Here is a 20,958-nt window from a genome sequence, read left to right on the forward strand (position 1 = left end):
TATGTGTGTAAATCAAATCTCTAAAAAAGAAATAAAAAGAGAAAAATTCAAGTGCTAGGGCACTGATGCCAAAATCTTGGTTCTCTGTGCACCAATGCCAAACAGCAATATGGAGACAGAGTTATGGAGAAGAAGGGAAGAGAGGGTTTGTAACCTTGCCAGGCAAAGGGGGAACACAGTAGGCTAGTGCCTCAAGAGCTGTATCCCACTTCCTGGTAAGCAGGGAAAGGTTATATAGTCAGGCAGGAGTAAGTGTTAAGGATCAAGGCAGTAATAGCCATATTCTTTCTTCTGCAAATTTTCAAAAGGGCAGGGTTTTTGACAAGATTAGGGTTTGTGCAGGGTCTTAGGTGGTCTGTTCTCCTAATATTGATGAGCCTCTCTGGTCTCTTTAATCTTGCCTCAGATGGCTTTGTAGCTGCTCCTCGCTTGATTAGCAATTGTTCTGCCCTTTGGAACTCAGGAAGGTCATGGGGATTGGAATCCTGCCTATAAGAAGTGAGGGACAAAAAGGCCTCCATACTCACAGGGCCCTGCTTGGCATCAATATGGCTTCTAGATAGTCTTATTTAATTGGTCTATGGTATGGTATCAGGCTTTTTTAAAGCTCCCAAGGCAACTCTATTGAGTAAACAAGATTGAGAATATGGTTATATCCTTGTTTATATGAACAGATAAACAAAGATCACCAAATACATAAGGATGAGCAACTTCGCCTTTCAACCACATAAATGAAAGACACCAAATGCACACACTAGAGATCTCTTCAAGAAAATTAGAGATACCAAGGGAACATTTCATGCAAAGCTAGGCACAAAAAAGGACAGAAATGGTATAGACCTAACAGAAGCAGAAGATATTAAGAAGAGGTGGCAAGATACACAGAACTGAACAAAAAAGACCTTCATGACCCAGATAACTACAATGGTGTGATCACTGACCTAGAGCCAGACATCCTGGAATGTGAAGTCAAGTGGGCCTTAGGAAGCATCACTATGAACAAAGCTAGTGGAGGTGATGGAATTCCAGTTGAGCTATTTCAAATCCTAAAAGATGATGCTGTGAAAGTGCTACACTCAATATGCCAGCCAATTTGGAAAACTCAGCAGTGGCCACAGGACTGGAAAAGGTCAGTTTTTATTCCAATCCCAAAGAAAGGCAACATCAAAGAATGTTCAAACTACCACACAATTGCACTCATTTCACATGCTAGCAAAGTAATGCTCAAAATTCTCCAAACCAGGATTCAACAGTATGTGAACTGTGAACTTCCAGATGTTCAAGCTGGATATAGAAAAGGCAGCAGAACCAGAGATCAAATTGCCAACATCCACTGGATCATCAGAAAAGCAAGAGAGTTCCAGAAAAACATCTACTTCTGCTTTATTGACTACACTAAAGCCTTTGACTCTGTAGATCACCACAAACTGTGGAAAATTCTTAAAGAGATGGGAATACCAGACCACCTTTTCTGACTCCTGAGAAATCTGTATGCAGGTCAAGAAGCAAGAGTTTAAACTGGACATGGAACAACAGATTGGTTCCAAATCGGGAAAAGACTACATCACAGCTGTATATTGTCACCCTGCTTATTTAACTTATATGCAGAATACATCATATAAAATGCTGTGCTGGACGAAGCACAAGCTGGAGTTAAGATTGATGGGAGAAATATTAATAACCTAGATAAGCAGATGACACCACCCTTATGACAGAAAGCGAAGAAGAACTAAAGAGCCTCTTGATGAAAGTGAAAGAGGAGAGTGAAAAGTTGGCTTAAAACTCAACATTCGGAAAACTAAGATCATGGCATCCGGTCCTATCACTTCATGTCAAATAGATGGGGAAACAGTGGCTGACTTTATTTTCTTGGGCTGCAAAATCACTGCAGATGGTGACTGCAGCCATGAACTTAAAAGACGCTTTCTCCTTGGAAGAAAAGCTATGACTAACCTAGACAGCATATTAAAAATCAGAGGCATTACTTTGCTGACAAAGGGCCATCTAGTCAAAGCTATGTTTTTTCCAGTAGTCATGTATGGATGTGAGAGTTGGACCATAAAGAAAGCTGAGTGCCAAAGAATTGATGCTTTTGAACTGTGGTGTTGGAGAAGACGCTTGAGAGTCCCTTGGACTGCAAGGAAATCCAACCAGTCCATCCTAAAGGAGATCAGTCCTGGGTGTTCATTGGAAGGACTGATGTTGAAGCTGAAACTCCAATACTTTGGCCACTTCATGTGAAGAACTGACAAACCATCTTATCTTCTGTTGTCCTCTTCTCCTTCTGCCTCCAATCTTTCCCAGAATCAGGGTCTTTTCCAATGAGTCAGCTGTTTTCATCAGGTGGCCAAACTATCGGAGCTTCAGCTTCAGCATCAGTCCTTCTAATGAATATTCAGGGTTCATTGCCTTTAGGATTGACTCGTTGTATCTCCTTGTAGTCCAAGGGACTCTCAAGAGTTTTCTCCAACACCACAGTTCAGAAGCAGCAATTCTTTGGTGCTCAGCTTTCTTTATCGTCCAACTCTCACATCCATACATGATTACTGGAAAAACCACAGCTTTGACTAGTAGCAAACTTTGGCAAAGTAATGTCTCTGCTTTTTAATATGCTGTCTAGGCTTGTAGTAGCTTTTCTTCCAAGGAACAAGAGTCTTTTAATTTTGGCTGCAGTCATGAATGATTAAATAGCAGAAAGATAATACATGTGTCATAAAATTGTGAATTGGAAGATTAATTGATGAAATCCTCCTCAGATTGGGTGCAAAAGAAAAGGATAGGAAGATTATTGGAGAGAAGTTAGGAGACTTAGAGGACAGATCTAAAAGAGTAAAGTTAAAGTCTCTCAGTCATGTCCGACTCTTTGCGACCCCATGGACTATAGTCCATGGGATTCTCCAGGCCAGAATGCTGGACTGGGTAGCCTTTCCCTTCTTCAGGGGATCTTCCCAACCCAGGGATTGAACTCAGGTCTTAAGAATTGCAGGCAGATTCTATACCAGCTGAGCCACAAAAGTCTATATAATAGGAGTCCCAGAAGTAAGTAACACAGAGAATGAAATAATAGTGAAACAAATAATAGTGAACTAAAATGTCTCTGTATTAGTGAAAAGTGAAGAACTTGAGTCTTAAGATTGAAAGTGTTTGCCTAATTAGTGCTGATCTGAAAGAAATAGATCTGTTTGAGAAGGGAAATGGGAAAGGTAGAGTTAACAAAATTGGAATGTTATATTGGTATTTCATGAGAGAAACAGAGGTGAGCTATAATGTGTCTTTATTCCAGTGACCAAGACAAGTTGGGAACACAATTGGAGTTCAACTTGAGTGTCCAAGCAAAACTTAATTATACAGGTATGATTACCAGGTGTCCCAGTTTTAGGCTCCTATATGTAAATTATATTGCAGTAAGAAGAGCCATGTATAAGTAAAATAACCAGTAATCGGGGAAGGAATCATGAGCTATCTAGCTTCCACTTAAAGGAAGGCCAGGGGAAGAGGTTTGGAGAGAACTGTGCAGTGGAGAGAGGATAAGATCACATGAATATATTCTTGGACTAATAAAAGGATTTACTAGGCCTGTCTGGCCTCTAGAGAAAATAGCTTATGTTTCTGCACAATTAGGGCTTGCTGAGCAAATCTTACTGAAACTTGGGACCTGGGATAAAAGGGCAAGCCTGGGAAGGTAATTTACAACTATATAGTAAGAGGACTCCAGACAGATTTATGACTAGAAGTATGTGCTGCATTTCATTCCTCGATTGTAAAGCTGGAGACAATGGTCTTTATCTTTCCCCTAGAAAGATTTATTTGCATTCCAAAAGGTTAGAGTAAGACCACCAGATCCTTCCGAAGGAGCAAAGATTTTCCTCTTTCCTTTCAACAGGGACAGCCACTCCCCTTCTAAATAAATGCCCAGAATCACTTCTTCCGCATTTCTTTTTGGCAATATAAATTTTGTTTGTGTAGGGTGACTCACATCTTGTTGTCCAGAATATGAGAAATTCAGGCATGGGGAACTACAGAATTGTTATTTTCTTGAAAGGAAATAATGATTAATCTGTGCTGCTCCAGAAATCTCATATGTTCTTTCAGGATAATATTAATAAATAAGAATATTAAAAACAGCCTGCAAACTCTGGACTTTTTTTTAACCTCTCATTAATGTGGTTAGAGTAGGTATAAGTAGATCAAATGTTTGTGCATCCATATTATGTCATGTTTTCTATCAGCTGATTTACTACACAGGAAGAAATCCCAGAGATAGAAGATGGGAGATATCATGCTCCTCATACTGTCTATGGATTGCCTTGGATAAAAAACAAACAAACAAAAAGCCAAAAAAAAAAAAAAAAAACAAAACTGTGGCACCTTGCTGCCTTGATTGCTTAACATGTTCCTAACCGCCATTAAGGAGAATCATGCTTACCCAAAGAGTCAGAATGGACAGAATAGCCAAACTGAAGAGCAAAGCACAGCCAAAAAGGTGAGGAGTATTAAAGAAAAGACAAAAAAAAAAAATTGCATTAGTCAGACTAGGCTCTGTTATGCTGTGGGAGTAAACTATCTCAAATCACAGAGCTCAACTCAACAAAGGTTTATTTCCTTTTCAACTTTGTGTCCACTGTAGGTCAACAAAGGGATCCTGTTTATTATCATCAGGAACCCAGGCTGACTTCATCACAATACCTACTTTCATGAGCACAAAACAGGGTAAAAGAATGTAGGAAATTGCACATTGACAATTTAAACTTGTCTTTGGGCAAAACATATAACTTTGCTTCACATTTCTCAGGTAAAGCAAATCACGATGGCCTTATCTAACTTTAAGGGCTGGGAAAGAGTGATCCTACTATGTGTTCAAGAAGAGAATGGAAACATTGGGTAGATGGCACTAATCACCATCCCAGCCTTCCTTTCTTGTCACTGAATATTTTGTCTACTTTTTTTTTCTTCAGGCAGAACACATGTACCCCCTCCTCTTGGGAGGAATCAAGAAGACTCATTCAATCACTTTTTCACTCCCCAAATCTAGGACCTCTAAATGGTGTTTGGAAGTTTCTTTATATATTCTGGAAGTGTCACCTCTTAGTCCAGAAGACTAGGAACTAAAAAAAAAAAGTAATTTGCCCCCTCATATCCAGTATTGGCTTCCCAGGTCGCTCAGTGGTAAAGAATCTGCCTGCCAATGCAGGAGACACAGGTTCGATCCCTGGGTCAGGAAGATCCCCTGGAGGAAGTCATGTCAACCCATTCCAGTATTCTTGCCTAGAGAATGCCACGGACATGGCGGGCTACAGTCCACAGGGTCACAAGAGTTGGACACAACTGAGTGACTGAGAGATGCACTCACACATGCATACAATATTCCCGGAAAGACAGTCACAAAAACAATCCCTTCTAGAAAGATCAGGAATCACAATACTGCCACTGGTTAATAGCAATGCTTAAATTCTACTAGACATAGGCAGAAAGAGTGCTCCACCCAGGGAGTGAGAATGTTCCTTGGTAAGTCTTGATTCTGCTCCCTGGGAAGGGGTATGCCGGGTCAGTTTTTCACTATGGACCTTGATTTTGCCCTCAGAGGGTGTCTTTCTTTTGTCATCCTCCTTAACCACATCTGGATTGAGTATCAGAAAATATTTACTCCTTGGGGGCTGAAAAACTCATAGCCTTCTTCCTCTTTATAGTAGATATTGGAGCCCAAGGATCATTTTAAGTTTTAAACAGTCACAGTAATTTTGTTCAGGCTTCTTAGCTATTTAGTTTGATTCAGCTCCAAATGTCAATAACCATACCCACAATTCATTACTAAACACATTTTACATATATACTATATTTGCTTTCTCAGGCTCATGTTTCTTGCAACTTAACTGTGAGTATCTTGAGCTTATCAGACTTTTATGGGAGAACTGGACTGTAAGTTTATTTCCCCTCAACTATTCTTTTCAAAAGAAAATATTTACTATGGCAACAGTTCTAATTTGTCTGTCCTTTGAAACACCGCAGTCCATTCAGAGATTTTTACAGTGGTCAAATGACCATCCCCTTGATTTAGTCCCATTATAAGGGCTGCAAGGAGATCCAACCAGTCCATCCTAAAGGAAATCAGTCCTGAATATTCATTGGAAGTACTGATGCTGAAGCTGAAACTCCAATACTTTGGCCACCTGATGCGAAGAACTGACTCATTTGAAAAGACCCTGATGCTGGGAAAGATTGAAGGCAGGAGGAGAAGGGGACAATAGAGGATGAGATCGTTGGATGGTATCACCGACTCAATGAAGATTGAGTTTGGATAAACTCCAGAAGTTGGTGACAGGGAGGCCTGGCGTGCTGCAGTCCATGGGGTTGCAAAGAGCCAGACACGACTGAGTGACTGAACTGAACTGAATTGAAGGCTGTTTTAAGAAGCCATTGTCAACAAAATACCTCCTTGCCTTTATCTTTTACTCACTGAGGCTAAGAAGCAATTGTCTCTTCCAATTTTACAAGTCCTCACATTTCTGGACTCTATATTTCCTTTTATCACCGTCTGCAAACCAGCCAATTCTTTTCTGACTTCAGAACTTTTTAAATAACTTTTCAAATGTGGACAAGAGTGACTAACACATAGTGTCAACATTCTCTATTCCAATCTCTTCTCCTAGAGCTAAACATTCATTAGTTACATTATCTGCCTTACAAATTAATGCAGGCAAAAGTTTCAGTAAATATTTCACCACTACAAAACATGGATCACCATTCTTCCAACCCTTGATAACAGTTTATTTGGTATCTATCATCTGGTAACTCAACCAATGCTATTAATATTATATTATTATTATTAATTTTATGGGCTTTTTTGTTATGGCAATAACCTCCTGTTTCAGTCTGGATAGGCTAGTTTATGCTCTAATAATAAACAATCTAAAATATCAGTGGCTTGAAACAACAACACATTTTTTTTCATACTGCCTATTCAATGTTGGGCAGCAGGAGGGCTTTGCTCATTGTAGTTACTCACTCAGAGACTAGACTTACAGAAGCTTAGATCAATGTGGGTTTCCACATTCACTGTTACAGAGGAAAGAAAATGTTACAAATTATGTACTGTTATTAAAGCTTTCATGGAAGTGATAGGTCATGTCTTCTCAAATCTTACTAGCTAATACATGTCACAAAGCCACAAGTAACTTTAAGGGGTGTGGGAAATACAACATGCCAGGAAGAAGAACTGGAAATATTTGGAAAACAGCACTAATGACTTATCACAAGAAATCTAGACACATCCCAGATCGTTTTTCAAATTCTGTAGATAAAGAGAAGCACTGTAGTTTTCTACAGAGAAAGAAGAAGTTACCTATAAAAAATGTGAACCTGACTTATATCAGACCTCCCATTAGCAATGAAGGATGTTTACATTATCAACAAACTATGAGAGCAAAATAAAGACTTTCTCAGCCACGCAAAGACTCAGGAAACTAACAAAACATGCCATACCACTGAAATAGTTATTCTGAGCCATACTCTGGCAAAAGGAAAACAGAATCCAAGCAAAAAGAAAGCAACTATAAGAAACAGTGGTGAACAAAAAGTAAAACTTTAAGTTTACAGTAAATAGCTCTTGAAAATAAGGCTACAAAATTAACAAAATTTTAAATGTAATGGCCTATAAAATTGCACTGACATATTGTTGAAAACAATGATTTGAAATAAAAATTCAGTTGAATAGTGTGGTAGGGGCAGAAAATAAGCAAAAGCTTACTAAAAGTCTTGTTTGGGAGAGAAGCTAAATTTTGATTAATATTCTTTGTTGACAGGAGGTTGAAAGTTTAAAATGTATTTGCTAGAAGTTTGAAAGTAACAACTTGCAGAATTAAAACAAAATCAGAGCTTACAAAACAGTAAATTATGGTAGAGCAGAGAAATACAATGCTATCCATCTAACAAAAGTGAGAGAATAAGAAAATGGAGAAAGAAATCACAAGGAAATCAAGATAAACATAAAAATTAAAGCCTTGTGACCGAAACTACATCATGGGAGTTCTGCTTATTCTACTGGCAATGGGAAGAGCTCCATGGATGCACTCCCAGTGAAATCTGTTTTCATTATTTTTTAAACAATCATATAGAAATCATATAAAATATCAAGCTCGTTTTAGAAAAGGCAGAGGAACCAGAGATCAAATTGCCAACATCCGTTGGATCATTGAAAAAGCAAGAGAGTTCCAGAAAAACATCAATTTCTGCTTTATTGACTGTGCCAAAGCCTTTGGCTGTGTGGACCACAAGAAACTGTGGAAAATTCTGAAAGAGATGGGAATACCAGACCACCTGACCTGCCTCTTGAGAAACCTATATGCAGGTCAGGAAGCAACAGTTAGAACTGGACATGGAACAACAGACTGGTTCCAAATAGGAAAAGGAGTACGTCAAGGCTGTATATTGTCCCCCTGCTTATTTAACTTCTGTGCAGAGTGCATCATGAGAAACGCTGGGCTGGAAGAAGCACATGCTGGAATCAAGATTGCCAGGAGAAATATCAGTAACCTCAGATATGCAGATGACACCACCCTTATGGCAGAAAGTAAAGAGGAACTAAAAAGCCTCTTGATGAAAGTAAAAGAAGAGCGTGAAAAAGTTGGCTTAAAGCTCAACATTCAGAAAACTAAGATCATGGCATCTGGCCCCATCACTTCATGGGAAATAGATGGGGAAACAGTGGAAAGAGTGTCAGACTTTATTTTTCTGGGCTCCAACATCACTGCAGATGGTGATTGCAGCCATGAAATTAAAAGATGCTTACTCCTTGGAAGGAAATTTATGACCAACCTAGATAGCATATTAAAAAGCAGAGATATTCCTTTGCCAACAAAGGTCCACCTATTCAAGGCTATGTTTTTGCAGTGGTCATGTATAGATGTGAGAGTTGGACTGTGAAGAAAGCTGAACGCCGAAGAATTGATGCTTTTGAACTGTGGTGCCGGAAAAGACTCTTGAGAGTCCCTTGGACTGCAAGGAGATCCAACCACTCCATCCTAAAGGAGACCAGTCCTGGGTGTTCATTGGAAGGACTGAAGTTGAAGCTGAAACTCTAATACACTGGCCACCTCATGCGAAGAGTTGACTCATTGGAAAAGACTCTGATGCTGGGAGGGATTGGGGGCAGGAGAAAAAGGGGACAACAGAGGATGAGATGGATGGATGGCATCACCGACTCGATGCACATGAGTTTGGGTGAACTCCAGGAGTAGGTGATGGACAGGGAGGCCTGGTGTGCTGCAATCCATGGGGTCAGAAAGAGTCGGACACAACTGAGTGACTGAACTGAACTGAAATGATAAAATATCTGGAAATTGTCCTAAGGGAATATGCAAATTAAGAAGCACTTATTCAAAAAAGTTTACTGACAGTTGGTAAGAACAGTGAGAGTCTATGGTATCTGAACCATGACCCACTTACTTCCTCCTCCATCCCAGCACAGTGTTAAAGAAACTCCACCCCAGGTGGATACAGCCAAGAATATAGAGTTCCTTCTGTCTCCAGCTCCCAGCCAAGGGCTTTGGGTATCTTCCTGGGAAGTATGGGAATCAGCATTTCTCATCCTGTCCCAAGCTACTTGTTCCAAAGACTAAGTTTCAGGAGAGTAATGCTGAAAAGTGGAGAATCCCTTCTTTCATTTAACCCCTCACTTATGGGACAGAGTCCCTTCCTTAGGAACAGTGCACTGAGAATACTGGAACCCTGATTTTCCTCACCCTGGCAGAGTTAACATGCCAGGAGTAGCAAGCCATAAAAGACTTGAGGCAACTGACCACTTTCCCTCCATGCCAAGGATCCCACTACTAAAGCAGGAGTATTATTTAGAAAAAAATTCCACTCACCCTGCTTCCAGCTCCAGAGCCATGGCTCAGAGATTTTGACCAGGAAGATACAATCCATAAAAACAAAGATCTCTGAAAACTACCTAAAGGAACTGACTTTATTTTGATATGGACCAGGGTTCTTGGCTTTCTCCAATCAATATAAATTGACTAGAGGACAGAAAAGAAATTCAAGCAAGGCTTTATTGGGGCTCCGGCTGAAGCAGGGGGAGCAAAAACAAGTAACAAATTCCCTTGCTTGCTCACTGAAACAGAGCAAGCTTGTTCCTTATATGTGGTGAGGGTAGGGGTGTGTCCAGGGGTCAAACTGGAGGGCTGACACTTGGTAACAGTGAGAGTCTATGGTATTTTAACCATGACTCACTTCCTTCCTCTTTCATCCCAGCACAGTGTTAAAGAAACTCCACTCCAGGTGGATACAGGGGTGGTTTAGGTGGTTTGCCCTCACCTTTCTGGTATTGAGTGCAGGGGGCATGTGTAGTACCCTGCTTTTGCTCCTGACACTCTGTTTTTGCTTCAGGCTATTCAGAAATGGTAGTTGGGTTTTTTTGTCTTTTTGTATCTTGTGGTCCAGAATTTTCCCCAACTGTGCATGGACACAGTTGTTTTAATTCCCATAAATTTCTTTGCATTTTGTAGCTTGAGGAGTGGTATATCCAGGTGTAAGCTTTGCAGAAAGCTTTGCAGCAACACAGTAAAGGGTCCCAGGTCTCAGGCCTGTCTCAATAATACTATAGAAGCCTTTTTTCTGTCCCTTCCCTCTACATCAACATGTCTCCTTTATAACAACAGTAGGTTATAGCTGAAAGAACTGCAAGACAAGAATCTATTTAAGATGCAGTTCCTAGGGAAACCCAAGAACAACAGAAGAGGGAAAGAAAGGGTGTAGGTGAATTTTAAACCCCTGACACCAAAAGGTCCAATACTAGCCAGACTGACATAAAACCTCACACTATAAAGGCCAATTTACTTCAGTTCTATTGTCTAATATAACATGTCTGGCTTTTCAACAACAACAAAAAATCACATGGCATGCTAAAGGGCAAGAAAAAATACAGTCTGAAGAGACAAAGCAAGCCTCAGAAACAGACTCAGATATGACAAAGATGTTGAAAGTATCAGACAAGGAATTTAAAATAATTATGACTTATATGACAAGGGCTATAATTGAAATAGGAGACAATATTCAAGACAGATAGGTAAGCGGATGTAAGCTGTGATATGGGAACTCTAAGAAAGAGTCAAAAGGAAATGCTAGAAAAAACAAACTAACGTAAACTAAGAAGGCTTTTGGCGAACTCATCAGCAAACTAGACATAGCTGAGAAAAGAATCAGCAAGTTTAAAAATGTCAACAGAAATTCCCTAAATTGAAATTTTATTGAAATTCTAAATAAAAAAACTAAAATGGAAAAAAAAAGAATGCAAACCCAAAATGAAACAGAATATCTAAGAACTGTGGGACAATTTCAGAAGGTGTAATATTTAAGTAACTAGAATATCAGAAGGAGAAGAAACAATTTAATTTGTAAATTAAACAATATACATCTATATATCTCTGGGTCAGGGAATAAGCTCCAATATAAATGTTTTAATATTTTAAATAAGATTCAAATGGTAATAATCAAAAATTGTGGAATATAGAAAAAACAGTGCTTAGGGATAAATTTATACGACTAACTGTATTAGAAAAATAAGTTCTAAAATCAAAACCTAAGATTACAACTTAAGTCTAGAGAAAGAAGAGCAAATTAAGTTGAAGGCAAGCAGAAGAAAAGAAATAAGAATTTCTGCAAAAATCAATGAAATTAAAAACAGGAAAACAATATAGAAAATCAGTGAAACCAAAAGTAGTCATTTGAAAAGATCAACAAATTGATAATCTTCTAGAAAGGCTACAAAACAAAAATTAGATGACACAGATGACCAATATAAGGAAATGAAGGAGTATTATGACAGCTCTATGTCCACAAATTTAATACATTAGCTAAAATTATCTTCAGTGACATAATCTATAAAAATTCACACAAGGATAAAAAGGTAATCTGAATATATCTATATCTACTAAGTAAACTAAATCAGTAATTAATATTCCTCAAAAGAGAAATCATTAGGCCCAGATGGTTTCACTGGCGAATTCTACCAAACATCTAAAAAGAATTAACAACAATCCTCAAAGGGTCTTCCAAAAAATAAAGCAGAAGGAATACTCATAACTTATTCCATGAGACCATTACCCTAACACCAAAACCAGTAAAAGATATTACAAGAAAGGAAAACTACAGACCCATAACTCTCATGAACATAGATCTAATGATCTTCAATAAAATATAAGCAAATCAAATTCAACATGTATAAAAATAACTACATACCATGACCAAGTGAGATTTATTCCAGGTACACAAGTCTGGCTTAACATTAAAAGACCAATTAATGAAATTTATGACATCAACAAGCAAAAGAAAAAAATATCATATTATCATATCAATTAATACAAAGAAAGCATTTGATAAAATCCAACACAGATGCATGATAAAAAAAGAAAAGGTCTCAGTAAACTAGGAATATAAGGAAGTTTCCTCAATGCTTGCCACCTATGATCAGGAAAAAGGCAAGGATATCTCCTCTGAGGCCTCCTATTCAACACTGTACTGGAAGTTCTAGCTAGTAAAATAAGAAAAGAAAAGAATAAGACGTATAACTGGGGAAGGAAAAATTTTGTCTCCCTTTTTTCACTGAAGAAATGTTTGTCTACATACAATAAAAAGAATGAGGGCTCTTTGGAGAAATGACTGATTCTAGAAATAAGGCAGTAAATATACAAAATGAGCCTGGGGTATCTTGTAGTGTCAGTAAGTTCTGAAGAACATGTTAAGGGACACCACATTTGCATTCAACAAAAGCCATACTTTTGGAAACTAAACAAAACACAAATTCTGGTTTTTTTTTCCCCCAAAAATTTAATTGCAAGGAAAAAGAGGTAGCAGGGGAAGAAATTACAGATTTAAAAAAGACTTGAGACATAAAGAACAATTGTAGTGATTAGATCCTATTTGGACACTGATTCAAAGAAACTAATTTTTTTAAAGTATGTCTGCCATGCAAACATGAAAAATACCTGGCATTTGAAGATTACTTATTTCAATTTTTTGAAAAGAATTAGATTTACACATAAAAGAATCTATATTTTAGGAAGACATGAAATATTTGACATGTACATGAAACTGGGCAAACTTTAGGAGATGGTGAGGGACAGGGAAGCCTGGCATGCTGCAGTCCATGGGGTTGCAAACAGTTGGACACGACTGGGTTACTGAACAACATGAAATATTTAGAAATAAAATAGTATGATGTTTTGAATATGCTTCAAATTATTCCAGTAGCAAGAAATGGGAGAAGGTGAAGGTAAAACTGGAACCAGATTGTGTTGAAGTGTGTTGATGCTGAGTGTCAGGTATACTGGGTTCATTACATTATATAACAAAGAGAAATGGATTCTTTTTATTGTGTGTATGTTTGATAATTTCTTTAATTAAAAAATTATTATAAATATCATGCCATTAAGTTTGAAATCCTAAGTGAAATTGACCACCTAAAAGTTTAATCAAACAATACAAACTGAAACTGTATTCAAAACTCAAGCCACTATCACATGTTCCAAAACAAGGCAGTTTGGGAAGCCAGTTTTACCAAATAGTCAGGGAGAAACAAATTATCACCTTATGTAAACTCCTCCAAAGCATACAAAAACAGTCAATTATTCAACTCATTTTGCCAGGTTATTGCTCCTCAATTCAAAAACCAGATGAGAACATCCCATGAAAAGAACACTTTAAGCCATGCTCACTCACAGAGCAGCAAATAGTCTAAATAGTTTAATAGCATATTCAACATAGCAGTGAATTAAACGAACAAATGGGCTGTGTCTGAGGAATAAAAATATGACTTAACATTAGAAAATACTTTCAATTATAATTCCCTGTACAAATTAGAGGAGAAAAAAAACACTTGATCACATCAATGGGTATATTAAAAAGCCTTTGAAAGAAATTCAACACAAGTTTATGATTAAAAAAGAGTAAGTTAACATTAGAATAGAACTTCAATTTCCTAAAGTCTATTGCAAACACACTTATATGTAAAATATTAGAATTTCCATTAAAGCCAGGGCCAGACAACACAAAAATGAATGCTCTCTCCTCTACTGTTCAAAATTGCGCTGGGACACATAAAGCAGTGAATATTGAAATAAATAAGAGGTATGAATATTGAAAAGAAAGATAATATTTGGTGACAATATTGTTATCTGTAAAGCATGTGGAGTATTTGAATAATTGAGAGATTTCAGGAAAATATATATGGAAAATCATTATAGCAAAATAAAGAACCTTGCCATCTAAAAGCAATAACTAATTAGAACATGAAATAGGAAATACCTCATTCACAATGGCAAGAAAGTCAAGAAAATTACCTAAAAAGAATCTTAAAAGACATGTACAAGACATTAATGGAGGCAAATATAAAAGCTTTCTGATAGATCCAGCTAAAAGTCCCAAATAAATAAAGCAGTAAAACATATTCATTAATGAGGAACAGCATTATTACAAAGATATGAATTCTCCTTAAATTATTTATAGGTTTAGTGCCTTACCTGTAAATGCCAAGATGACCATCAGGTTCAGACCACTGACTTCCACTCCCCAAATCAACTCTCAATAACTATAGAAAGGAGGTGGGGGTGGGGGAATCAACAACAAAAGCTAAACAACAAAACACGAGAAATCCCTAGGGAAGACTGATGACTGTGGGGAGCTGGTTCTTGTGTTTGGCAGGGTGGGCGCAGTGGGGAAGTTGCAGAAGGGCTGTAGGCCACAGAGATGCAGATGGCAGGATGGGTAAGGAGAAGAAGATTTTAAATTTCTGACCTATTTCATTGCACAAACCAGAGGCAGGCCCTCTAACCACAGATACCATTAGCTCTGGGATAGTAACAGTACAGCTGGAAAGATGAGATGACTGAGGTTGTAGGACCCCAAAGCCTGTGCTAATGACCACCTGAAACCATTTTAGTCTGTTACAATCAAAAACAGAGACTAGCCTTGAAAAACTCCCTGAGCAGACAAAACCAATTTAGTCATACAAACAAAGCTTAATTTAGGTTTTATTGCAAGGCTAACTTGATCTGGGTCATTTCTTGCTTATGCCTCTGGAAATCATCAGCAAAACTTCAGTTGTTTCCCCAAATTGATATGAGGTAATCACTAACCAATTCCCTATCATTTAAGAAATTCAAATATTATAACCAACCACTGTGAGAATAGTCACTGCCTTCCCACAGTATAAGCAGCTTTATAACGATATACCCGTGAGCCTCATTCCATGTTTGGTTTGAATGCTCTGTGTTCAGAAACTGTCATTTTGGCATGGGCAAAATAAACTATTATTAATTATTACTTTAGTGGTTCATTGTTTCTACTCCTGTTACTTCTGAACTTTTGACAAGAGACTGAGGACTGGCCTTTCCAAAATATTTTTTTTTTAATTTAAGTTTATTTATTTTAATTAGAGGCTAATTACTTTACAATATTGTATTGGTTTTGCCATACATCAACATGAATCCGCCACGGGTATACACGTGTTCCCAAACAGAAGATAAAGAATGGACTGGAGATATTATAGAATAGGAGCTATTAAAGCGATCCACACACAATAAGTGTAAGTATTCTCTCATGAAATTTTATATGTATTCTAAACATACACTTGGCAGAGATGTATAATATGTTTTTTGAATATACTAGGAATGAGGGTTAAGAAAATGAAAATCAGTGCCCTGAACTATGAAATGTTAGATAATTTCAAATGAGCAGGACCTCCCCAAATGCTGCTGCTCAGCCTCTTCTGTGCAGAAAATAAATCTTTTAGAACAAAATGTTTCTGAAGTCTGTCTGGCTGGTCAAGAGATTCCATTGAAAAGGTTGCTTTTTCTCTGACTCTCCCCCATGCTCATGGGCACTGCAGCTCCCTATCTAGAAACTAGTTCGTGTTGCAGAATCATTCTCTGCAAGGGACACAGCTGGACTAATGCTTGGAGCTGACAGTGAGGAGCCTCTCCCAGCCAGGATTTCATCAAGGACCCAGGACCTCAGAAGTGAGGACTGAGCCGGGGGCATCCTCCCAGAAGGTCCAGATAATCCAGCTCTACTCCTGATAACAGCTGTGGGAGATCCCTGGCAGAGCTGTCAGACTGTAAGCCTCCCTCAATATGCCCTGGGGGTCATCAGAGAGGTGAGAGCCTTGGCTGGAAGGGGACAGGCTCAGGTCACAAGAGGAAAGAGTCTCAGGCCCTGTCACAAGTCAAGGTGAGGATATTGAAGGAGCAATGAAGAAATCTCCCAGACTGGAAGAGAGGGGTCCCAGCTTTACCCTGTCCCTGCAGTCAGCCCCCATAGGTGCCAAGTCAGAGAGACATGGAAGCTTCTGACTTCCTTCTGGGGAAGTAGAAAATGAACGTCTCAGGGAAGTGAGGCTTGGATAGAGGGATATGTCTTCAGATCAGCAAAGAAAGGAGTTCCAGAACCTGCCAGGAGTCAAGACAAGGACCCTGAGGAAAGACTGGAGGCACCTTGAACCTCAGAACAGAGGTCAGCTCCACCCTGCCCCTGCTATCAGTGTATGAAGGCCCCAACAAGCTGTAGCCTGATACGGTGGCCTCTGTCTTCTGCTGGGTGAAATGGTCTAAAGGAGGGAAAGACATCGAGCTGGCAGGGCTGGACTCAGGTAAGCAGAGGAGAGGACCCAGGAACTGTCAATATTCGAGGTGAGGACCCTTAGGGAGGACTGAGGGGACACTAGACTCCAGAACAAAGGGGATCTGCCAACAGATGCGGTGCGGTCAGCCCAGGCATCTGACTGGATTTAGTATTACATCACTTTGCCTTGGGATACTGAAATAGGGTTGGTTTGGTCTTGGATGTGCATCCTTCAGTCAGCAAATGGAGGAGTCCCAGGCCTTGACAGACATGAAGGTAAGTAAGGACCTGAAGGAAGACCCTGAGGGACCTTGGGGTGGGATGACCACATGCATCATACATTTCTGACATCCAGGTATCAGAAAGACCAGGGACCTGGTATAAGGGGTGGGGGCTCAGCAGGGCAGAGAAGAGAATCCCATGTCCTGCTGGGAGTCAAGATGAGGACCCTAAGCAAGGACTGAGGGGACTCTGGACCCCAAACAGAGGGGACCCCCCAAATTCCTGGCCCTGGGAGGCCTATGTGGGGGGATAGGCACCTTGGCAGCAAGTCCTGACTTTCACATCTGAGTCTCAGAGAGACCGGGGCCTCAGATGGGCAGGGGGGAGGATTTTAGGTTCTGCTGAGAGTCAAGCTGAAGCCCCCGAAGGAGGACTGAGGGGACCCTGGACCCCAGACAGTGGAGACCTGAGAGAAGCCCATTCCTGTTGTCGGCCCTGGGCAGCCCAGAAGTAGGATGAGCCCACAGACATGGTCTAACTTCCTGACATCCGGGTCTCAGACTGAGGACCTGGAGGGGGCGGGCTTCCTGACAGCCAGTCTCAGACTGGGGACCTGGCACAGGGGGCGGGCTTCCTGACATCCAGTCTCAGACTGGGGACCTGACACAGGGGGCGGAGTTCCTGACATCCGGGGCTCGGAGAGACTGGGGAACTGGTATAAAAGACAGGGCTTCAGTTGGGTCGAGGAGAGAATCCCGGGTGCTGCCTGGAGACAAGGTAAGGTCCTGAGGGAGGACTGAGGGGATCCTGAGGGAGGACTGAGGGGACCCTGAGGGAGGACTGTTGGAAGCCCACAGATCCCCACCCCTGTTTGTCGGCGCTGGGAGCCCCTGGGGTGAGAAGAGCGCATTAGGCCTGTCTGACTTCCTGACATGCGGGTCTCAGAGAGACTGGGGACTTGGTGTGAGGAGCCGGGCCTCAGGTAGGGAGAGGACAGAATCCAGGTCCTACCAGAAGTCAAGGTAAGGACCCCAGATTCCCGCCCCTGCTGTCAGCCCTGGGAGGACCCTAGGGGGGGTAGACCACTGAGGGAGGACTAAGGGGAGCTGGACCCCTGTAGTCCCCAGGCAGGACGGCCACATGCAGCATTTCCTGACATCCGGGTCTCAGAGACGGGAGACCTTGTGAAAGCTGCCGGGTCTCAAAATGGCAGACGGGACAATCCCCAGTCCTGCCTGGAGTCTAGGTTCCATGTGAGGAATGACTGAGGTGGTTATACCGCAATAGGGAGGCAGGGATCCTGGCCCTTGTGGGGGCTCATGGAGGCCCTGGAACGGGGTGAGCCAGGGTGAGCATTTTCTTGACCCCTGGCTTAGGGCCTCGGGAGGTGACGTGTTTGGGCAGAGGGCGGAGGCTTCAGGTCCGCTGAGGGTGGACTCCCCGGACCCCGAGGGAGGACTGAGCAGACTCCCTCCCCTGTGGTCAGCGCTGGGAGGGCAGGTGGGAGGTGAGGAGGAGTTGGAACGAGCATCTCCCCAGCCTAGGACCTGCGGGAATCCCTGGGCAGGTGCGGCCACATGTGGGTGCTCTCAGCGCTTTCTGTTCAGACTCGGGTCTTGTTCTGAGTTTCCCTGCAGGCCCCCAAAGGGGAAGGTCCAGGCCATGCTAGAGGAAAAGTGGGCACTACAAGGGAACCCCGATGGGACCTCCCAATGCACAATTGGGTAGACCTCACAGAGTCCAACCTTCAAACCATCACAGAAGGCCCAGGGCTGTGCCACAGTCTACCCCCGAGATGTCCCCTCCATTTCTGTCACAGGAGCTCCAGGAACCAGGAAGTGGAGGTCTGAGGCCGGTGTCCTGAGGTCAGAGAGCAGAGGAGGTCCAGGCAGAACCAGGAGTCAAGGTGAGGAGGGTGCCCTGAGTGTGCACCAGAGGCCCCCTATCCCAGAACAGAGGGGAACCCACAAGGCTCAAATCCCCCCACCGTGTGAACCCCAGAACCTCGGGATGGGCTGACCGCATCCTGGGGAGCCCCTGCCCTTCCTTCTTTGGGTAGCCAGCAAACAGGCCGCCCAGGAGGAGTGCCCCTGTTCCGTCCAAGAGCACCCCTCGAGAGGAGACCTGTAAGTGGCCTGTGTCATACCACCCAGGGTTCGTTTCTCAGCTGAAGCCGCTCTCATCCTCTCTCTCCCCCAGGCCCGTTGTCCCCCATCTGTCACCTCTGCCCACACTCCTGTCTGTTGCCGGAAACCAGTCATCATGTCTCATGCTCCAAAGCGACGGCGCTGCATGCCTGAGGAAGGCAGTGAGGTCCAAAGCGTTCTTGCAGTTGTGGAAGAGGATACGTCCTCATCCTCCACCTGCTCCTCCTCATTTCCCTCCTCCTCCTCTTCCTCTTCCTATCCTCTGATCTCGAGCTCCCCAGAGGAGGAGCTTAATGTTATTCCTGGGCCCCCGGGTCCTTCCCAGGGTCCTTCCCAGGATCCTTCCCAGGGTCCTTCCCAGGATCCTTCCCAGGGTCCTTCACAGAGCCCTCCAAGTTCCTCTCTCTCTCCCACTGCTGTTGCCTCTCCAATGAGTGAATCCGGGGATGGCCCCAGCAGCCAAAACGAGGAGAGTCCGAGCACCTCTCAGGCTCTGCCAAATGCTGAGTCCCTGCCCAGAAATGTGATTGATGAAAGGGTGGCTGATATGGTAGAGTTTCTGCTCCTCAAGTATCGCACTAAGGAGCTGACCACAAAGGCGGAAATGCTGAATGTCGTCATCAAAGATTACCAGGATTACTTCCCTGAGATCTTCAGAGAAGCCTCGGAGTGCCTGCAGCTGGCGTTTGGCGTGGATGTGAAGGAAGTGGACCCCAGCGACGACTCCTATGCCCTGGTCACTACCCTGGGCCTCACCTGCGATGGGCTGATGAGCGATGGGGAGACCATGCCCAAGAATGGTATTCTGATAGTTATCCTGAGCATGATCTTTATGGAGGGTGGTTGTGTCTCTGAGGAGAAGGTGTGGGAAGTGCTGAATGTGATGGGGGTATATGATGGGACAGAGCACTTTATCTATGGGGAGCCCAGGGAGCTTATTACCAGAGTGTTGGTGCAGGAGCAGTACTTCGAGTACCGACAGGTGCCCAACAGTGATCCTGCCCGCTATGAGTTTCTGTGGGGTCCCCGGGCCCACACGGAGATCTGCAAGATGACTCTCCTGGAGTTTTTGGCTCATATCAGTGGAAGTGACCCTAGAGCCTTCCCTCTGTGGTATGAGGAGGCTTTGAGACAGCAGGAAGAGAGAGCCCAATCTGGAATTGCCACCACGGATGATACTAGTGCCGTGGCCAGTGAAAGTTCTAGTGCCCCATCTAGTAGCTTCTGCCCTGAGTGAAGCCCAAGGCAGATTCTTCACTGGGTTTTAAGAGGGCAGTCAATGATCTAACTAGTAGAGGGATAGACTGGGGGCAAGGGAATCGTAGTAAATAGCATCTTTGTGTTTCTCTTCCACTGGGGTGACTTAGAATTTGATCTTCTTTTATTTTTTGGCATTTTAAAATGTTGTTACTCAACTAGAAAGTCTGTTATTCTCAAAATCTAGGTTTATGCATGACATTGGCACATTTAGCTTTTTTTTTTTTTCAGTTTAGAAGGATTTTGCTATTTTAAGACAAATCTGGAAACCTTTCATTTTATTTGTACTCTGTAATAAGATAAGATGGCATTAGAATAAGAATTTCCTTGAAAATGTAAAAGAACTTAGTAAAATAGAGAAAAAAATTAAGTGGTTTACTTTTTAATTCTCACTTTTAGTCTATTCTGTAATATTAAGATATGTACTTGGATTTTCTTAGCTTATTCAAGGATGTATAAGAAATAAAATAGTAATAAATGAAATCTCTGCTCACTGGTTCATTTATTCCAAAAACCTTCACGGATCCTCTGCTCTGCCGAAGGCCCTGTGTTAGCAGTGGGGACAGTGGGAGAAGCAGGGCACCCCCACACCTAGAGTGATGGTCTAGGAGCCGCAGTCACCCAAGAAAGGTGAAGAGACATCCCCTAGTCCCACTGAACAAGGAAACATAGGGCAGGGCGGTGGGGTTCCAGGAGGAGCCCTCGAGTGTCAATGCCTGAG

At 41.9% G+C, this 20,958-nt stretch overlaps 1 protein-coding gene across 1 annotated transcript; it reads left to right on the top strand.

Moving 5' to 3' along the window:
* The first annotated feature begins 17,506 nt into the window (after window positions 1-17,506).
* On the top strand, window positions 17,507-20,700 carry LOC102404761 (melanoma-associated antigen 10). Its single transcript, XM_025276641.3, has 3 exons — window positions 17,507-17,610; window positions 18,653-18,739; window positions 19,033-20,700. The coding sequence occupies exon 3, from the start codon at window positions 19,096-19,098 to the stop codon at window positions 20,215-20,217; it is 1,122 nt and encodes a 373-aa protein (XP_025132426.3). The 5' UTR covers window positions 17,507-17,610; window positions 18,653-18,739; window positions 19,033-19,095; the 3' UTR covers window positions 20,218-20,700.
* Window positions 20,701-20,958: the final 258 nt, after the last annotated feature.

Source organism: Bubalus bubalis, chromosome X, assembly GCF_019923935.1.
Source record: "Bubalus bubalis isolate 160015118507 breed Murrah chromosome X, NDDB_SH_1, whole genome shotgun sequence".
Taxonomy (NCBI): Eukaryota; Metazoa; Chordata; class Mammalia; order Artiodactyla; family Bovidae; genus Bubalus; species Bubalus bubalis.